Source organism: Taeniopygia guttata, chromosome 17 (genome assembly GCF_048771995.1).
Source record: "Taeniopygia guttata chromosome 17, bTaeGut7.mat, whole genome shotgun sequence".
NCBI lineage: Eukaryota > Metazoa > Chordata > Aves > Passeriformes > Estrildidae > Taeniopygia > Taeniopygia guttata.
In genome coordinates this window covers 5,089,973-5,103,038 of record NC_133042.1, presented here as the reverse complement: position 1 = coordinate 5,103,038, position 13,066 = coordinate 5,089,973, and the positions used below count along the sequence as shown (strand labels likewise).

The following is a 13,066-nucleotide window of genomic DNA, read 5'->3' as shown; positions in this document are numbered from 1 at the left end:
GATACCTTGTGTTTCTTCTTGTTTCAGATAAACAAAAGGAAAATGAAAAGTTAAGAGAATCTCTTTCTAAGAAGAATGCAATCATTGAGCATCTTCATGAGGACCATGAATGCACAAAGAAAGAAAACGAAAAGTTGCAAAAGCAAATTTGCCAAAAGGAAGATGAAATCAGATACCTGACATGTCAAATTTACAGCAGTCGCAATGAACTGAACAGGTATTGATTGTGTCCACGTTTAAACATTCATTTAGAGAAGAAGTTGTCAGTGTGACAGGCATGTGTTTAGCCACAGCCATTAACATTAATGAGGGGCATGGATCTATTCAAAAGGCAAGGGAAGAATTATGGAGCGAAAGAGGAATGGATTTTAGATTTTGCAAAAAGAAAAATCAGAATTTAACTTGGCTGTTTATTGGGATTTAACAGGTTGCAAACAGAAATTAATGTAAAGCAGCATCAGATCTCTGAGAATGAGAAGTTGCTGCAGTCGCTGCGGACTGAGATCAAAGTTTATGAGAAGCTGGAAGAAGCAAGAAAGAAGGGAACAGGTATAAATGCACAGTTGTCTCTGTGCCCTTTGCCCTTGCACCTCTTCCCTCTGGACATGCTCTTGTTAAAGGCCAGGAGGGCTGGGTCACTGTTCCTTTGCTTCTGCTTGTGTCTGCTCTGCAAAGAGAACTGACAGCCTGCTGCTCAGGTGCTTTCTCCTCGGAGTGACTGCAGGCCTGAGGTGTGTTAGATGTTGACTAGACACCCCCAGGTTTCCTTTATCTTTCTAGCTAAGCTAAAAACCAGAATTGAAGACTTAGTGGCTCAGGCTGGATGAGTTTCCTGGGGATCTTAGCTGTTTACTTGTCTTCTAAAATCCTGCTGCTTACCCAGGTAGCTTCTTCTTTCTCTTGGCTGAAGGTGGTGGGGAGAGGCTTCTCCCTGGGGTTGGCAGAAGTGTTGGCACTGCTTTCTGAATTAGGTGTTCATTAATTTCACATCCACTTTGCTCTCAGTGAAGGTGAGAGGAGGACTATACCTCACTATAGAGTTCTTTCTCCCCTTGGAAGGAAGCTGTGCCACCACGTAGCTGTTGGTGTGCTGAGGTAAAGAGTGGGATGCTGTTCATTGCTGAAAAGCCCTTACCACATCCAGCAAACTTCCCACTGGAAGTTCCTAAAAGTTGATATTTTCTCCCTGCTGCTCCAAGTGCTATGCCCTGCAGCCACTGGTTTTGCTGCCTGGCTGCAGCAGAGGAGCCCTGTAGGCTCGAGGCTTTGAGGCAGAGCTGGCTCGGGGTGGAAGGGATTCTCCTTGCAGAATTCCTGAAGCCATTAGGGAGGGGCAGCACCCTCCTCATGCAGCTGAGCCCCTTCCCACTGTCTGGAGAACACCCTCAACAGTTGGGTTTCAGCAGGAGGTGTTTGTGTACTGATCTCTTTCTGTGAGAAGGCAAACACAGCCCTTGCTTTTCTCAGGTTCAGATTTGTTCCTCTGGTTGCCCGGTGATCACTGTTTTCTTTTTCCTTCGGTGTATAAAATTAAACTCCCAGTTCTACTCTGTCCCTCCTCCACACTCTGATGTTCCCCATTCCTTTTCCTTTCCCCAGACTGTGCATTACTGCACTTCACATTTTGTAAATCCTCTTCATTCTCCTTTTATCTAATTTTTTAGCTTTTCGCAGGAGACATAGTAGCTTTTATGGACAAAGTAAAAAAAAAATTCAGCTCTTTAAATCTTTCAAGGGTAGAAGCAATTAAGACATGCTTTTTTTCGTCAAACCATTATCTTAATGCTGTTTGTAGTTCTTAATATTGAGGATAGCACTGGCTATAACTTACTTGCTGAGTGTTCTGGTGGGTAATGTTATTTTAATTGTTAGAGATGTTTGAATGTTTCTTTTGAAATTGTCTCAGATCCCAGATGTGATGCCTCAGAAGAATTCCAGAAAGATCAGAAAAATCCACTCGATTTACACGAACTGCTGGCTGAAATCCAGAGCCTGAGAGTGCAGCTGGAGAGGAGCATAGATACCAACAAGTCTTTGCATGAAAAATTAGAAGAGCAGCTTTCCAAAGGGAAGAGAGAGGAAGAGGGCCCAGTGTCAGCTGTTAATATCAAGTGTCTGCTGAAGGCAGGCCCACTGGATGGTACTATGCTCTGTGTGCTTTGGCTACTGCAGAACCTGTGCCTCTTACAGCCTCAAACCACAGCAGCTCTCCTCAAATCCCTCTGCTGCTAGAGCAGAGTGTGAAGTGCACACTGCACTGTCCTAGAGCAGCTGGTGCTTCCTTTGCATCCAAGCAAAGCATCTGGGATGGGAGGATGCCTGCAGTAAATTGCCATAAATTTTGCTTACCTGGGGGGGTTTTTCTTTCACTGCTGAGCTCTGTAGTGTTTGCTAAGGGTGAGTGGGTATTACTCAAGAATGATCAATAAGTGCACTAAGTGGGCTCTGGATAAATCAGTTGTCCCCTCTTTGCCCTTGAGGAATATTTTACCTTTATTTCAATCACTGTTAAGTGATGCTGTTTTAGCAAATAAAGGGAAGTGTAATGTTTACAGCCAGGGTTAGTTTATTGTTCCAATATTGATGTACATGGGATACAGAGGGCACAAGAATCTTCCTCCTTAAAGTGCTCTGCACAGTAACAGCTTTCCATACACCTAGATACAGCCACATGGACCAGAAAGATACCCTGGAATGTCAGCAGCTGAGTTTTTTAGATGTACTTTTCTCATGGTTGCTTAGGGAATGTGGAAGTTCTGAAGGAGGAATATAGAGATAATCTTTAGTCTGTTACAGCTGAGAAAAGTGTCCTACTTCTTGTGGAGTTAATGGGAAGCTTTTATTTGGTAACAAAATATTTTCATCAGGATGTATTTTAGATTTTTTAATATGACTTGATTTTGGGAGAAACCTAGAATTTGGATAGCTGCTCAGGTATAAAAGTGGGTAAATGGAAGATCTATGGCATGCCACTAGAAAAATCAGCTGGTTTTCCCTGCTTCCAGAGGCCAAGTGTAGCATCAGCAATAAAAAAACTGAAGAGCTGGGAGGGGTTTTTAAAATGTAATAATACATTTCCTTCTCCCTTTTTATATGTAGAAAATCTCTGCCACTGCCCTGCTGCCAGGAGAAACATTGGTGAGCTGCAGAAGGGGCGCTGCATTCCAGCAGAGAAACCAGGTACACCCAGCCCCGTTTAACAGCAGTCAAGTGCAAATTAATTGTTATTTTTTTGTATGAGGATAAAAAAACGAGCTGATTTTTCTGTCCCAGGTACTGAGGCAGCCCCTGAGGGTGACAGTGCCTCCGTGTGCAGCAGCACCTCGGGCTCCAGCAGGACGTGCACCCCACGCCTGGTGCCCGGCCATCGGATGTGGGCGGACAGGAACGGCCGCCACGTCCTGGGCCTCATCGAGGACTACGATGCCCTGAGGAAACAGATCTCAGAGGGGCAGCAGGTGCTGGCAGACATGGAGATTGCCCTCAGAGAGGTCACTGGCACCAAGCTGCAGGAGCCTGGAGTAAAGGTGTGTTACACTGTGCTCAGGACATGCATTTTCCCCATTCCCCATTCCCTGTGACTGATCAGATAACCCTGGACCCCTCCTTCCTGCCCTGACAGGGTTGGTGGAGAGCCAAGAAGCCCTCCCTGTCCAAAGCCTGGATAAACCCCTGACCCTTCCTGTTCGTTCTCTTTGCCCCACTCTTTCCCTTGGACATCACAGAATAAAGAGAGCTGGACAACATACATCAGGGTAAGAGCCTCTTTTGGAAATCTTTGCCATCTCCTGATGTTCCTCCCCTCAAAGCCTCGGCTCTCTGGGCTAGCCTGATAATTTAGGGGCTGAGAGGGGGGGAAATATCAAAGGTGAGCACTGAAATCCTCCAAAGGAGGGTGGATTTTACCCAGAGGTGCAGAATAGCGAGAAGGGAAGAATTGACTGAATAACTGAGGGTGCCTCAAGCTTGGCACAGTCATCATCTAGATGGACTCAGTGTGATTCTGAGGTAGTTAATTCTAGGCCTTTGAGCAATCTCCCTTTCAGTTCTGGCTTTAAATGAGGTAAAACTGCTTGGTTTTGCTATGGAAATTGGTGTTTGTAGTGCTGGAAATGATAAAAAAGCCAAACAAAAGCAGCAGCAGAAAACCCCAGGTAAAAATCTAAAATGCTGTAGAGAGGGTTTAAACTAGGGGTGTGTAAAAGTAACCTAATAATAAAAATAATTAGTATTTTCATATAATGAAGGCTGGAGATAAACCCAGGAAATACGAGACAATTAAAAGAAATGTGATACAGAGCTGATAATGTTCTCCTCTTACTTGAATTCAGCCTTTTAGTAGCATGAGGTTATAACTACATTAAAGACTGATGTGTGCTGATGAGGCTTGTTTCATATTACATTCATATTTCAGGGAAGATTTTTTGTAATTTTTCCACTTCCTGGTTATCAGGTGAACATTTAACAATATCATAAGCTAGTCCGAAACCTTGAATATTTAATTAATGATCAATTACTGTCTTCTAGGACTCAGTGTATCATCCTTTCTTCATTCTGACAGTGTTAGCACTCATGGTGCTCTTGCTGCACTCTTAAGGATGCTTCACCAATAAAATGTTTATTTTGTCTTGAATAACCTCAGTCCTTTTTGTCTAGAATAGGAGAACTATTTAGTGTTTACTTCTGCTAATTTTCTCTTATGTAATATTAATTTTTGGACACAGTTAATGATGGCATATTTGGGGTGGTTCAAAAAGACACATTTGCCTACAAGCTTCAATTAAAGGGAAGGAACAATCTGTGCAGATCTGTGGGTCTAATAAGGAACTAAGAAACTTAAACCCCAGCAGGAAGGGCCTGGATCAGGCATGGAAAACAGCAGCCAGTGGTAGAAATAATGAACCACTGGCATGGAGGGTGCTCAGAGACACTGACTGGAGGCAGTTTTGAGAATAGATTATGCCAATGTTTAAAAAATTTCATGTAATGCTTTCCTGCCTTGGAGAGGGAGAGGAAACTAAGTGTCTAATGAAGGTCCTTTTCACCCCTATGATTTTATGATAATATAAATGCTGTAAAAACTGTGCTTACTGCTCTTCAGAAAACAGAAGGTCTTAACTGCAGGGATAAATTCGTGCTACTTATTTTTGCAGTTATAATTAGTGAAGCTGTTGAAGGTGCAGTCTGCAACAATTCTGAAATTCTTTTTGTGGTATCACATGTGTGCTCACGCAGTCAAATGATGCCTGAATGACACTTAAGACTCTCTGAAGTATCATATATTTCCCAATGACCTAGTTAACATACTGATAATGACTGAAAAAGTAATCTCTCTAAGTTTTAAACTTGTTTTCTTGGTGTAAAGATAAAAGCAGTAAGTTCCACAATGTGCAGTTTTCTAATCAAGCTTTACATCACTGAAGTTTCAGACTACTTAGCAAATGGGATATTTTATGTGACAAGAGGATTCTGGTTTGATAACAATGCTAAATAAATACTCAGATTGTATCCTGCATGGGGCAGGAACTGCAAATGCTTTTTTTTCATTACCCTCCTCCCTTCTGTAGCACCATTGCTTTGGTAATTCATTTGCTCCCCTCACATTCTTTCCCTCCTTTATTTCACATTTATGCAATTTCTTCCATTTGGTTTCTCATCTGTCAGCAGAGGAAAACATTTTATGTGTACCCTGATAGTGATTTTAGCATTAAATGGAACAGTTTAAAGGGTCTGCTAAGGAAGAAACATCTATATTGCTTAAATTGATGTCTGTAATCATTGACTTTCAAATAACATGACACAAAATGCAAATGAAGAAAGAAGACAGTTGCCAAGTGTTACCATGTGGCATAGCAAATCTAGTAAATATAATGTATTGTTAATCATGGTTATTGATTAGGATAAATCCCCTCCCTCACTGAAATTCTCACATAATACATAATTCAGCAGCCTTTGTTAACTAACAGATTAGTTTTTATGGCACACAATGGCTGTGTACATTATCTTCAATATGAAATCACACCAGCTGGATTAAACCCATTAATTAAGATTACATTTTCATAATGGTTTAAGTATAAAATATAAAATGTCTCTAATCCTGTGATACAGGTACCAGAACAAGCATCTCTGCATGGCTTTTCCACAAGCACTCACACAGTACAGCAGATTTTGGAAGAGGCTGCACGTTCCCTGAAGCTTCTCTGGAGAGTTTCTCTTCCCCTGAAAGCTGCTCATGGTACTGCTCAGGGCATTCAGGTACTGCTGGGCTTCATCTTTGCCTGGGGGTTTGGGGTGGTTTTTGGGACTGTGGGAATGTCTCCAGGAAGATGCAGCAGTTCCAGATGTGCATTTGGGAGAATCTTTGGAGAATCATGCCCCCAGTCTCCAGACACACGGATTTAGTGTAGGGCTGAGTTTGTCCTGGTGATGTTGGATGGCCAGGTGTTCATTTACAACATACTTTGTAATAAAAATGGAATAGCTAAGATTGTTACACGAGATTCAGGAAATCCAGGGAGGTGGCAAATGCTCTACCTCAGTAAGAAAAGGTTTGGGCTCCCTGTTACTTGAACCAAATTCAATTTGATTCTGTGTGTATTGGTAAGAAGAGAAACATCAGCAACTTTGATGTAATCTCAGCTACATTTCCTTTTATGTTCTTGATGCCAAAGTGGTAAAAGAAGAAGCTTTTGTAAAAGTGTGACAAAACCCCAAGACATGTTTTATAACACTTTAACTAAAAAGGATTGCACTATGCAAATGCATAAAAGTAAACTAAATGAGGAATGAAATATCTCTGCTGTCAGAATATCACCACTCAGCATTGAAACAGTTTCAAACCCTGGCTTTAAAATAAGTCTGAAGTGATTTCACTGAGGTTTTTGTATGTGTTTATTAAGGGAAGCAGAATATTTCTGAAAAACCCCTCAAACTTTGGGAAAACAGACATTTCTATATAATTTCATAACATTTTTGGTGATATTTTTTAGCACCCTTAAATACATGAAATCACAAAAGCAGTGGGAGTGAAGTTTGCTGTCGGATACATTCACGGATGTTTCAGCTCCAGATTTGGGATGCCTTGGCAAGAGTGTGTACTTCCATTTTTATCCTCATGTGTGTGTAATCCATGCAGACAGCTCCATGCTGGTCTGGATTGCAGGGACTGAACATCTCTCACCCACACAGGGCTTTCAGGATGTGGGGAGGATGCATCTCCTGCTTTCCTGTCACTGATCTGAACCTTGATTGGACCAGTCACTTCTGCAAGGCTGATCTTAATGTGTGTGGGGGTCTGAATTCACAGGATGCTCCTAATTAGAGCCTAATGGAATTTTTTCTGGAGTTTTTATCTAACACCCCCTGATCTTAAGGATATTAGATTGCTCCTGATGTCTTAAATGCAGATTATGAAAGAATCTCTCTCTGTTGAAGTTTGGGTTCTAAAAAACTCTGAGTATTCAGTGTCTTCTCTGCAGCCCCACAGGAATTGGGAGTAATCATTTCTTCTACAGAGATAAATAGTGTGGGCAAATTCTAGAAGTTTTATTACTTAACAAGTGGTACAACAAGAAAAAAAAAGTCCAAACTTAAATCTGCACAAGGACCCAAATCAGTGACACTGGCAGGTGTGCCAGGGCTTCTCACAGTTCTGTTTTATAAGTCACTGACCAGAACTTTGTTGGGATTGGTGGTGAAAACTGAACCTTAATAATGATGCTGTCAAATAATCTTGCAATTAAACTGTCCCAGTGCCTTTTGGCCCTGTGACAGAGGCAGCATCAGCCATTAGCAGAACGCAAGGAGGAGGCTGGAATTCTGAACCTGGCAGCCAGGGCACTGATCCCTTGGCACTGGCCTTCCTTAGCTTTTCTAGTTCAGAACAAAAACAGGCACCAGTCTAATAGACTTGCCTCAGTCTAAGAGAAAAATTACTTGCACTAAATTCCATCTAAGAATTGTAGTTGTATCACAGAATCTCATGTCATGGGGGATGTGAAGGAGAAAGGACAGGAGTCAGTGATGGTCCTCCCCTCCTCTGAGTTATTGGTACTCCAAGGAAGCTTGAGGGTGCTTGTCCAAAAGTATTGAGCAATTCCCAGTGTAGGAAGTACTTTTAGCCAGTAGTTCAATATCTGACTTTCTTCTCTCAATTTAGGATGAAGGAATGAAAGCAGAAATATTTAGGTTACGTAAGAAACTGTCTGAGCAAGAGAAGAAGTTGCACAGCACAGTGAAACGCCTGCACTCCACAAACCAGCTGAAGGAAAACATGGAGAAAGTCATCATTGACCAGTGTGAGTGTGTGTTTTAATCATAATTCTGATTCTATTTCTGTAGGCTGTGGCTACCTTTAAAATTGGTATTCCCTGGTGTGCCCCAGCTGTGACAAGCAGGCTCAGGCTGTGCTGAGCTGATGGAGCCTCACTCCAACACAAAGGCTGTAGAGAGTATCATGGGAAGCTGTTCATGGCTTTACACAAATCACTGATAATGTATCAATCCATGCAGATGCCACTAATTCCTACTTGGGTTATTCCATTTTGCATCCTCCTTTCTGGTTTACAACAGCTTTGGCCAGAGGCAAAGTTTCTGTTTGCTGTAAACATTCTCAGCCAAAGTTTTTGACATTGTCAAAATTGTGATTTTGCTTCAGTCTTAATAAATATGGGTTTAGGCTTTTACATTTTCTGAGGTACTGCCCTGCAAGGAGCTCTGTCAGTGCTCTGCACCAGACTGAGAAGTGCAGGAGAACAAGCTCAGAATAAGGGAAACAAAATCTTGCTATGAGTAATTTTTAAAAAAAAAAATTAGGGCATGCTGTGGAATTATATTTTACCCTTAGTGGCCCATGACTAGAAAATTATCTGGAAACATGAAAACAAGTGGGACATAGGGAGTATTGTAGCTGTGTTAAGCCAGGTGCCTGTTTGAAGAGCTCCATCTCTGCTGCTTTAGACTTTAATCACTCACCAGAAGAGATCTGAATGAACTCTCCTCTACCTTCCTGCTACAGCAGTATGTGTATTGTGGGAGGAGGAGTTCATTTTCTTCTGTAAAAAAATAAAAATAAAATCCATTCTTGCCTCCTCTGAAGTGGTGGGACTGAATGGCTCATTAGTCCTTGCTGGAGTGGCACTTGTGTTATCAGTAATTAATCTAGACTGGAAAATTTTCCACGCCATACAAAGTTATAGAACTATCTGTAATATCATATGTTACTCAAGTTAGTTAAATGGAATGTAGAGTGATAAATCTTATTTTGCTCCACAGCCTATAATTTTTATATCTAAGGCCCACATATCTTCCTTCTGCCTGCAGATTTTTGGTGTTTCAAGCATTTATGGGCTGGTGTTTGGTCACTTCTTTCAAAATTGCTATATTATATGTGTACAAATTACTTCTATTGTATCATAAATAATGTTTTGTTCAGGTTGTAGAGTCAAATAGCTCAGTTTGGGGTCATCATGTGAAAATCAAAGCAATTCTATTATGTCTTTCCAAATAATATCCCTGGGGTAGATTGAGTGGTCTGGTTTGTCCAGTTCCAGTGTCATCTTAGACACACTGAGTCATTTCAGAGTTAGGCTGGGTATAAATCAACTGATTTTACCCTTACAGCTAAAATGTTATCCCTGAACCACCTCACCCACCCACACTTCCCTAAAGCAAACAGTGCCTGTTGCCCTAAATTTGCTCACTTTTTCTTTAGGGCATTCAGCCTCCTCTGAGCGAGGTGCTGAGAAATTGAAACGTGCATTTTCTGAAATCTCTGTAAAGCAAATCTCTGCTTGGAGAGCAGCAGCTGTGCCAGCAGTGGCACAGCTTCCAAATCCTCATCATTGGCTGAATTTAAGAGTTTTGATTTAGAAAAATCTAGTTTGCCAGGTGAAATGAGTTTACTAGCAGAGCTCTTCTGAGCAGTGAGCACTCTGCCACACAAAAGGACCTGGATGTGATTTTCTCCAAGTTTCGTTGATTATGGGAATTATGGATGTTGAGTTGCCTTTGTTTTAAAAGAGCAATTTCAGAAATGTTTCTGATTTGCATCTGTACACAAATTCTTGTCCAAGCCTACGGCAAAACTGGTGAACTACCTGAAGCTGCTGGATTTTATTAGGTTGCTTCCCTCAGTTTAGAGATTTCTTCCCTTCTCCTTTTGCTAGCAAGAAGGGAAAAGTGCTGCAGTGGGTGACCTTGCTGCCTTCATTCTGCACACATCCTCTTACCTGCCTGCTCCAGTGAGGATATTCAGGTTCCCTCTGTTATGTAGCTGAACATTCCTAAATATATTTAGAGGCAGAGACTGGAACATTCTTGTGGCTCAGAGTCTTCTGTGTGATCTCTCTGGCGAGAGAGCTCATTGCTTATAAACCTCATCTGAACCTCTGAGCATGGAACAATGCAGTGCCAAATTGCAGTAATCTGCCAGGGGTGTAATTATCTCGTGACAGCTCTACCCTTGGAGTTGTTGGCTTCTTATTGTTGTAATGAAAAATCTTTATTATGGCTAAATTGTTTATTTTTGAGACTGGAATATCAAATTGGTGATTGTGAGTGGTGCATTTCAGCAGTTACAGAACTGACACAGATTAGAGACTCATGTATTTAACCTGACATTTCTAAATACCACTTGTGTTTGGAAACACCCTCTCCTCCATTCAGAGGTCTCCTGCTGGCCCCACAGAGACAGACTGGGCTGGATGAATGGAGAAAACTGGAACCCTTCAGGACAGGCCACTGGTTTTTGATTTCCCCATGGCACAGAGAGGTTGCTTTGTCCTTGAACTGACTCCTTTTGCTATCTGCCCTCTTCTCCCCCTCCTAACTGCTCTCCCCAGCCCAAGGAGGATACTTAAAGGCTCAAACTGGAGTTAAACCATGCACCATCTCCCCTTAAAGGGAGCAGAAAATCTTCCTGTGTGACTTGGATGGAGGGTGAGTGTGGCAGGGGCTGTGCAGATCTGGGTGGTACATGCAGTGCTGAGCTTTGCCTGTCTCACGTGGCAGAAAAACTTCAAAACCACTTCCAGGATGCTTAGGTTTGAAAAGCAGATTGTGGAACACAGGCCAGCAGCAGGGAATGACATTCCAGGGGTGGCAGAGCTCTGGAGCTGCAGTCCTGAGGGAATCCTCCTGCTCAGACATTATTTCATGTTTGCTCATAAGACAAATACAGGAATTTAGAAAGACTTGCAGTATTCTTTTTAATCTCCTCTTTCTTTCCAGTGGTTTTAACACATGATGTCTTGAAGAAGGCTAGAGGAAACCTGGAAGTAAGTAAAATTTTGTTTTCTATTGAATTCCTTGGTCTCTGCTAGTCAGAAATACACAGTGCTGTGTCAGGAGTATTTTGCAGAATTAGTCTGATTTGCTTTAGGTTTGCTACCTAATCAAGCCTGGGTGACAGCAGTTTAGTGTGATAAATAGCCTGCTGTGTTTGATGGCTGAATTAAGAGTTTTATGACTGACCACATAAACACCTAAACCCTCTCCTTCCTGATGCTCTCCCTAGATTAATATTCATGTCTGTCATCATCTCCCAGCAGTTCATTTCCAGGAGATCACAGCCTGATAACCTGCCTGCTGCACCAGACACCCTTGTTAAAAGCTGGAGCCTGTGTCACTCTCTGCTGGTGCAGAGTGTTCAATCCCTGGGAGTAATCCCTGTTCAGATTGGATTTCTCTTTTTCAGACTTTACTCCCTGAAGGATGCAATCCATTCCTTGACTCTGAAATCCCACCCTTCCACTCTCACTCTGAATAATTGCACAATTCCCAGCCCCCCCTTAGGTTTTCCTCTAACCTTTTCCATGCATCCCTTCTCCCTCCTCCCCATCAGCATCAACATTTCCCTCTGCAGCTGCTGTGCTGTTCTCAGCCCTACCTGAGTTAGAAAGTGATGACATAAAACAATATTTCTGCTTACAGAAGTCTTACCACTTTAATTTGAAGATCTGATGAACACAGGAACTCCTTTTTGCACATCCTTGTGCAGCAGGATAGGGTAGGGACAAATCTTGGGCATTGAAGTACTGTACAATAATAATAATTATTGCTTTTCTAACCAGGTTCCACCAGCTGAGAATCAAAAATCACCTTCTTACACCAGCAAAAAAAGGATTCTCTGAAGGAGAAAGTTCTGCTAACAGAGACTGATTTTGTGAGTGTTGTTTGCTTTGTGCTGCCTTAATATTTATTGATGTAAAAAATGTTTGTTCAGCTATTTTAATGGAATCAGCCTTTGACCAAAAAAAAAAAAAAGGACAAAAAGAGACACCTTTTGGTAAATAACTTATTTAACATTTTCCGTAATGTAAAGATGGTTTTTAATATTTATTACAGAAGTAAGGTACTGCAGGTATGGAGGAAAAATCCAGATTTTTTTAAAGTTGGCACATTTGAAATTTTATATTTGTACTTGCCATGTTGTAAAACTGTTGTTTTAGTCAAACAGCTCCTGAAAGAACCAAGAATCTGATCCACCTTCCATTGTTTCTCTCCTGCTAAAAGAATGTAGGTTAAAAAAAATACTCTGCCAGTTGTCATTGTTTTGTAGCAATGTGAAAAATGTTAAATATTTTAAAGCATTTAAACCATCTTTGGAAGGTTCTTCTGGAAGCTGCCTGATGCTGGGCATTGTGTTAGGTACTTAGACTGATGGTGTGTCTGAAAATGTTACTTAGAATCAGACAATTAAAATGAAAAATAATCACAAATGTGTTAGTGTTATTTTGTTTAAAACCTCAGACTTCAGTCATTACTGACCAAAGCAGCCACATCAGATCATTTATTTCCTGAGTGACACAAAGTGAACTGGGAAAATAGTTCAGTTTAACATTAACAAGACCATAATTTGAAGTGATTTTTGGTTACAAAAGCAGAGTTTGTGGTGCAAGCATGACTTTATTGAACTGATTTTACACAGCACACGATGTCTTTCCCCCCTCAAGCTGATGACATCCCCATTGCACAAGGAAATTTGCCCTTGGCATCCAAGCACTGGGAGATCCCAATACAGGATTGGGGTTATATTGGCCCTTGGATTTTGCTATTTTGTAATGGG

At 41.5% G+C, this 13,066-nt stretch overlaps 1 protein-coding gene across 2 annotated transcripts in view; it reads left to right on the top strand.

The window, feature by feature from the left end:
* Positions 1-12,719, top strand: part of CDK5RAP2 (CDK5 regulatory subunit associated protein 2) — a 70,517-nt gene extending 57,798 nt beyond the window's left edge. Inside the window, exons 31-39 of one of the 2 annotated variants that reach the window (XM_030286453.4) lie at positions 28-217; positions 428-549; positions 1,907-2,140; positions 3,100-3,180; positions 3,274-3,527; positions 6,109-6,255; positions 8,159-8,297; positions 11,230-11,276; positions 12,072-12,719. In XM_030286453.4, the coding sequence (XP_030142313.4) occupies positions 28-217; positions 428-549; positions 1,907-2,140; positions 3,100-3,180; positions 3,274-3,527; positions 6,109-6,255; positions 8,159-8,297; positions 11,230-11,276; positions 12,072-12,131 (1,274 nt within the window). In that variant the 3' untranslated portion in view covers positions 12,132-12,719. The remainder of the gene's footprint in view (positions 1-27; positions 218-427; positions 550-1,906; positions 2,141-3,099; positions 3,181-3,273; positions 3,528-6,108; positions 6,256-8,158; positions 8,298-11,229; positions 11,277-12,071) is intronic. The other variant, XM_030286455.4, reaches the window with a different exon arrangement.
* Positions 12,720-13,066: the final 347 nt, after the last annotated feature.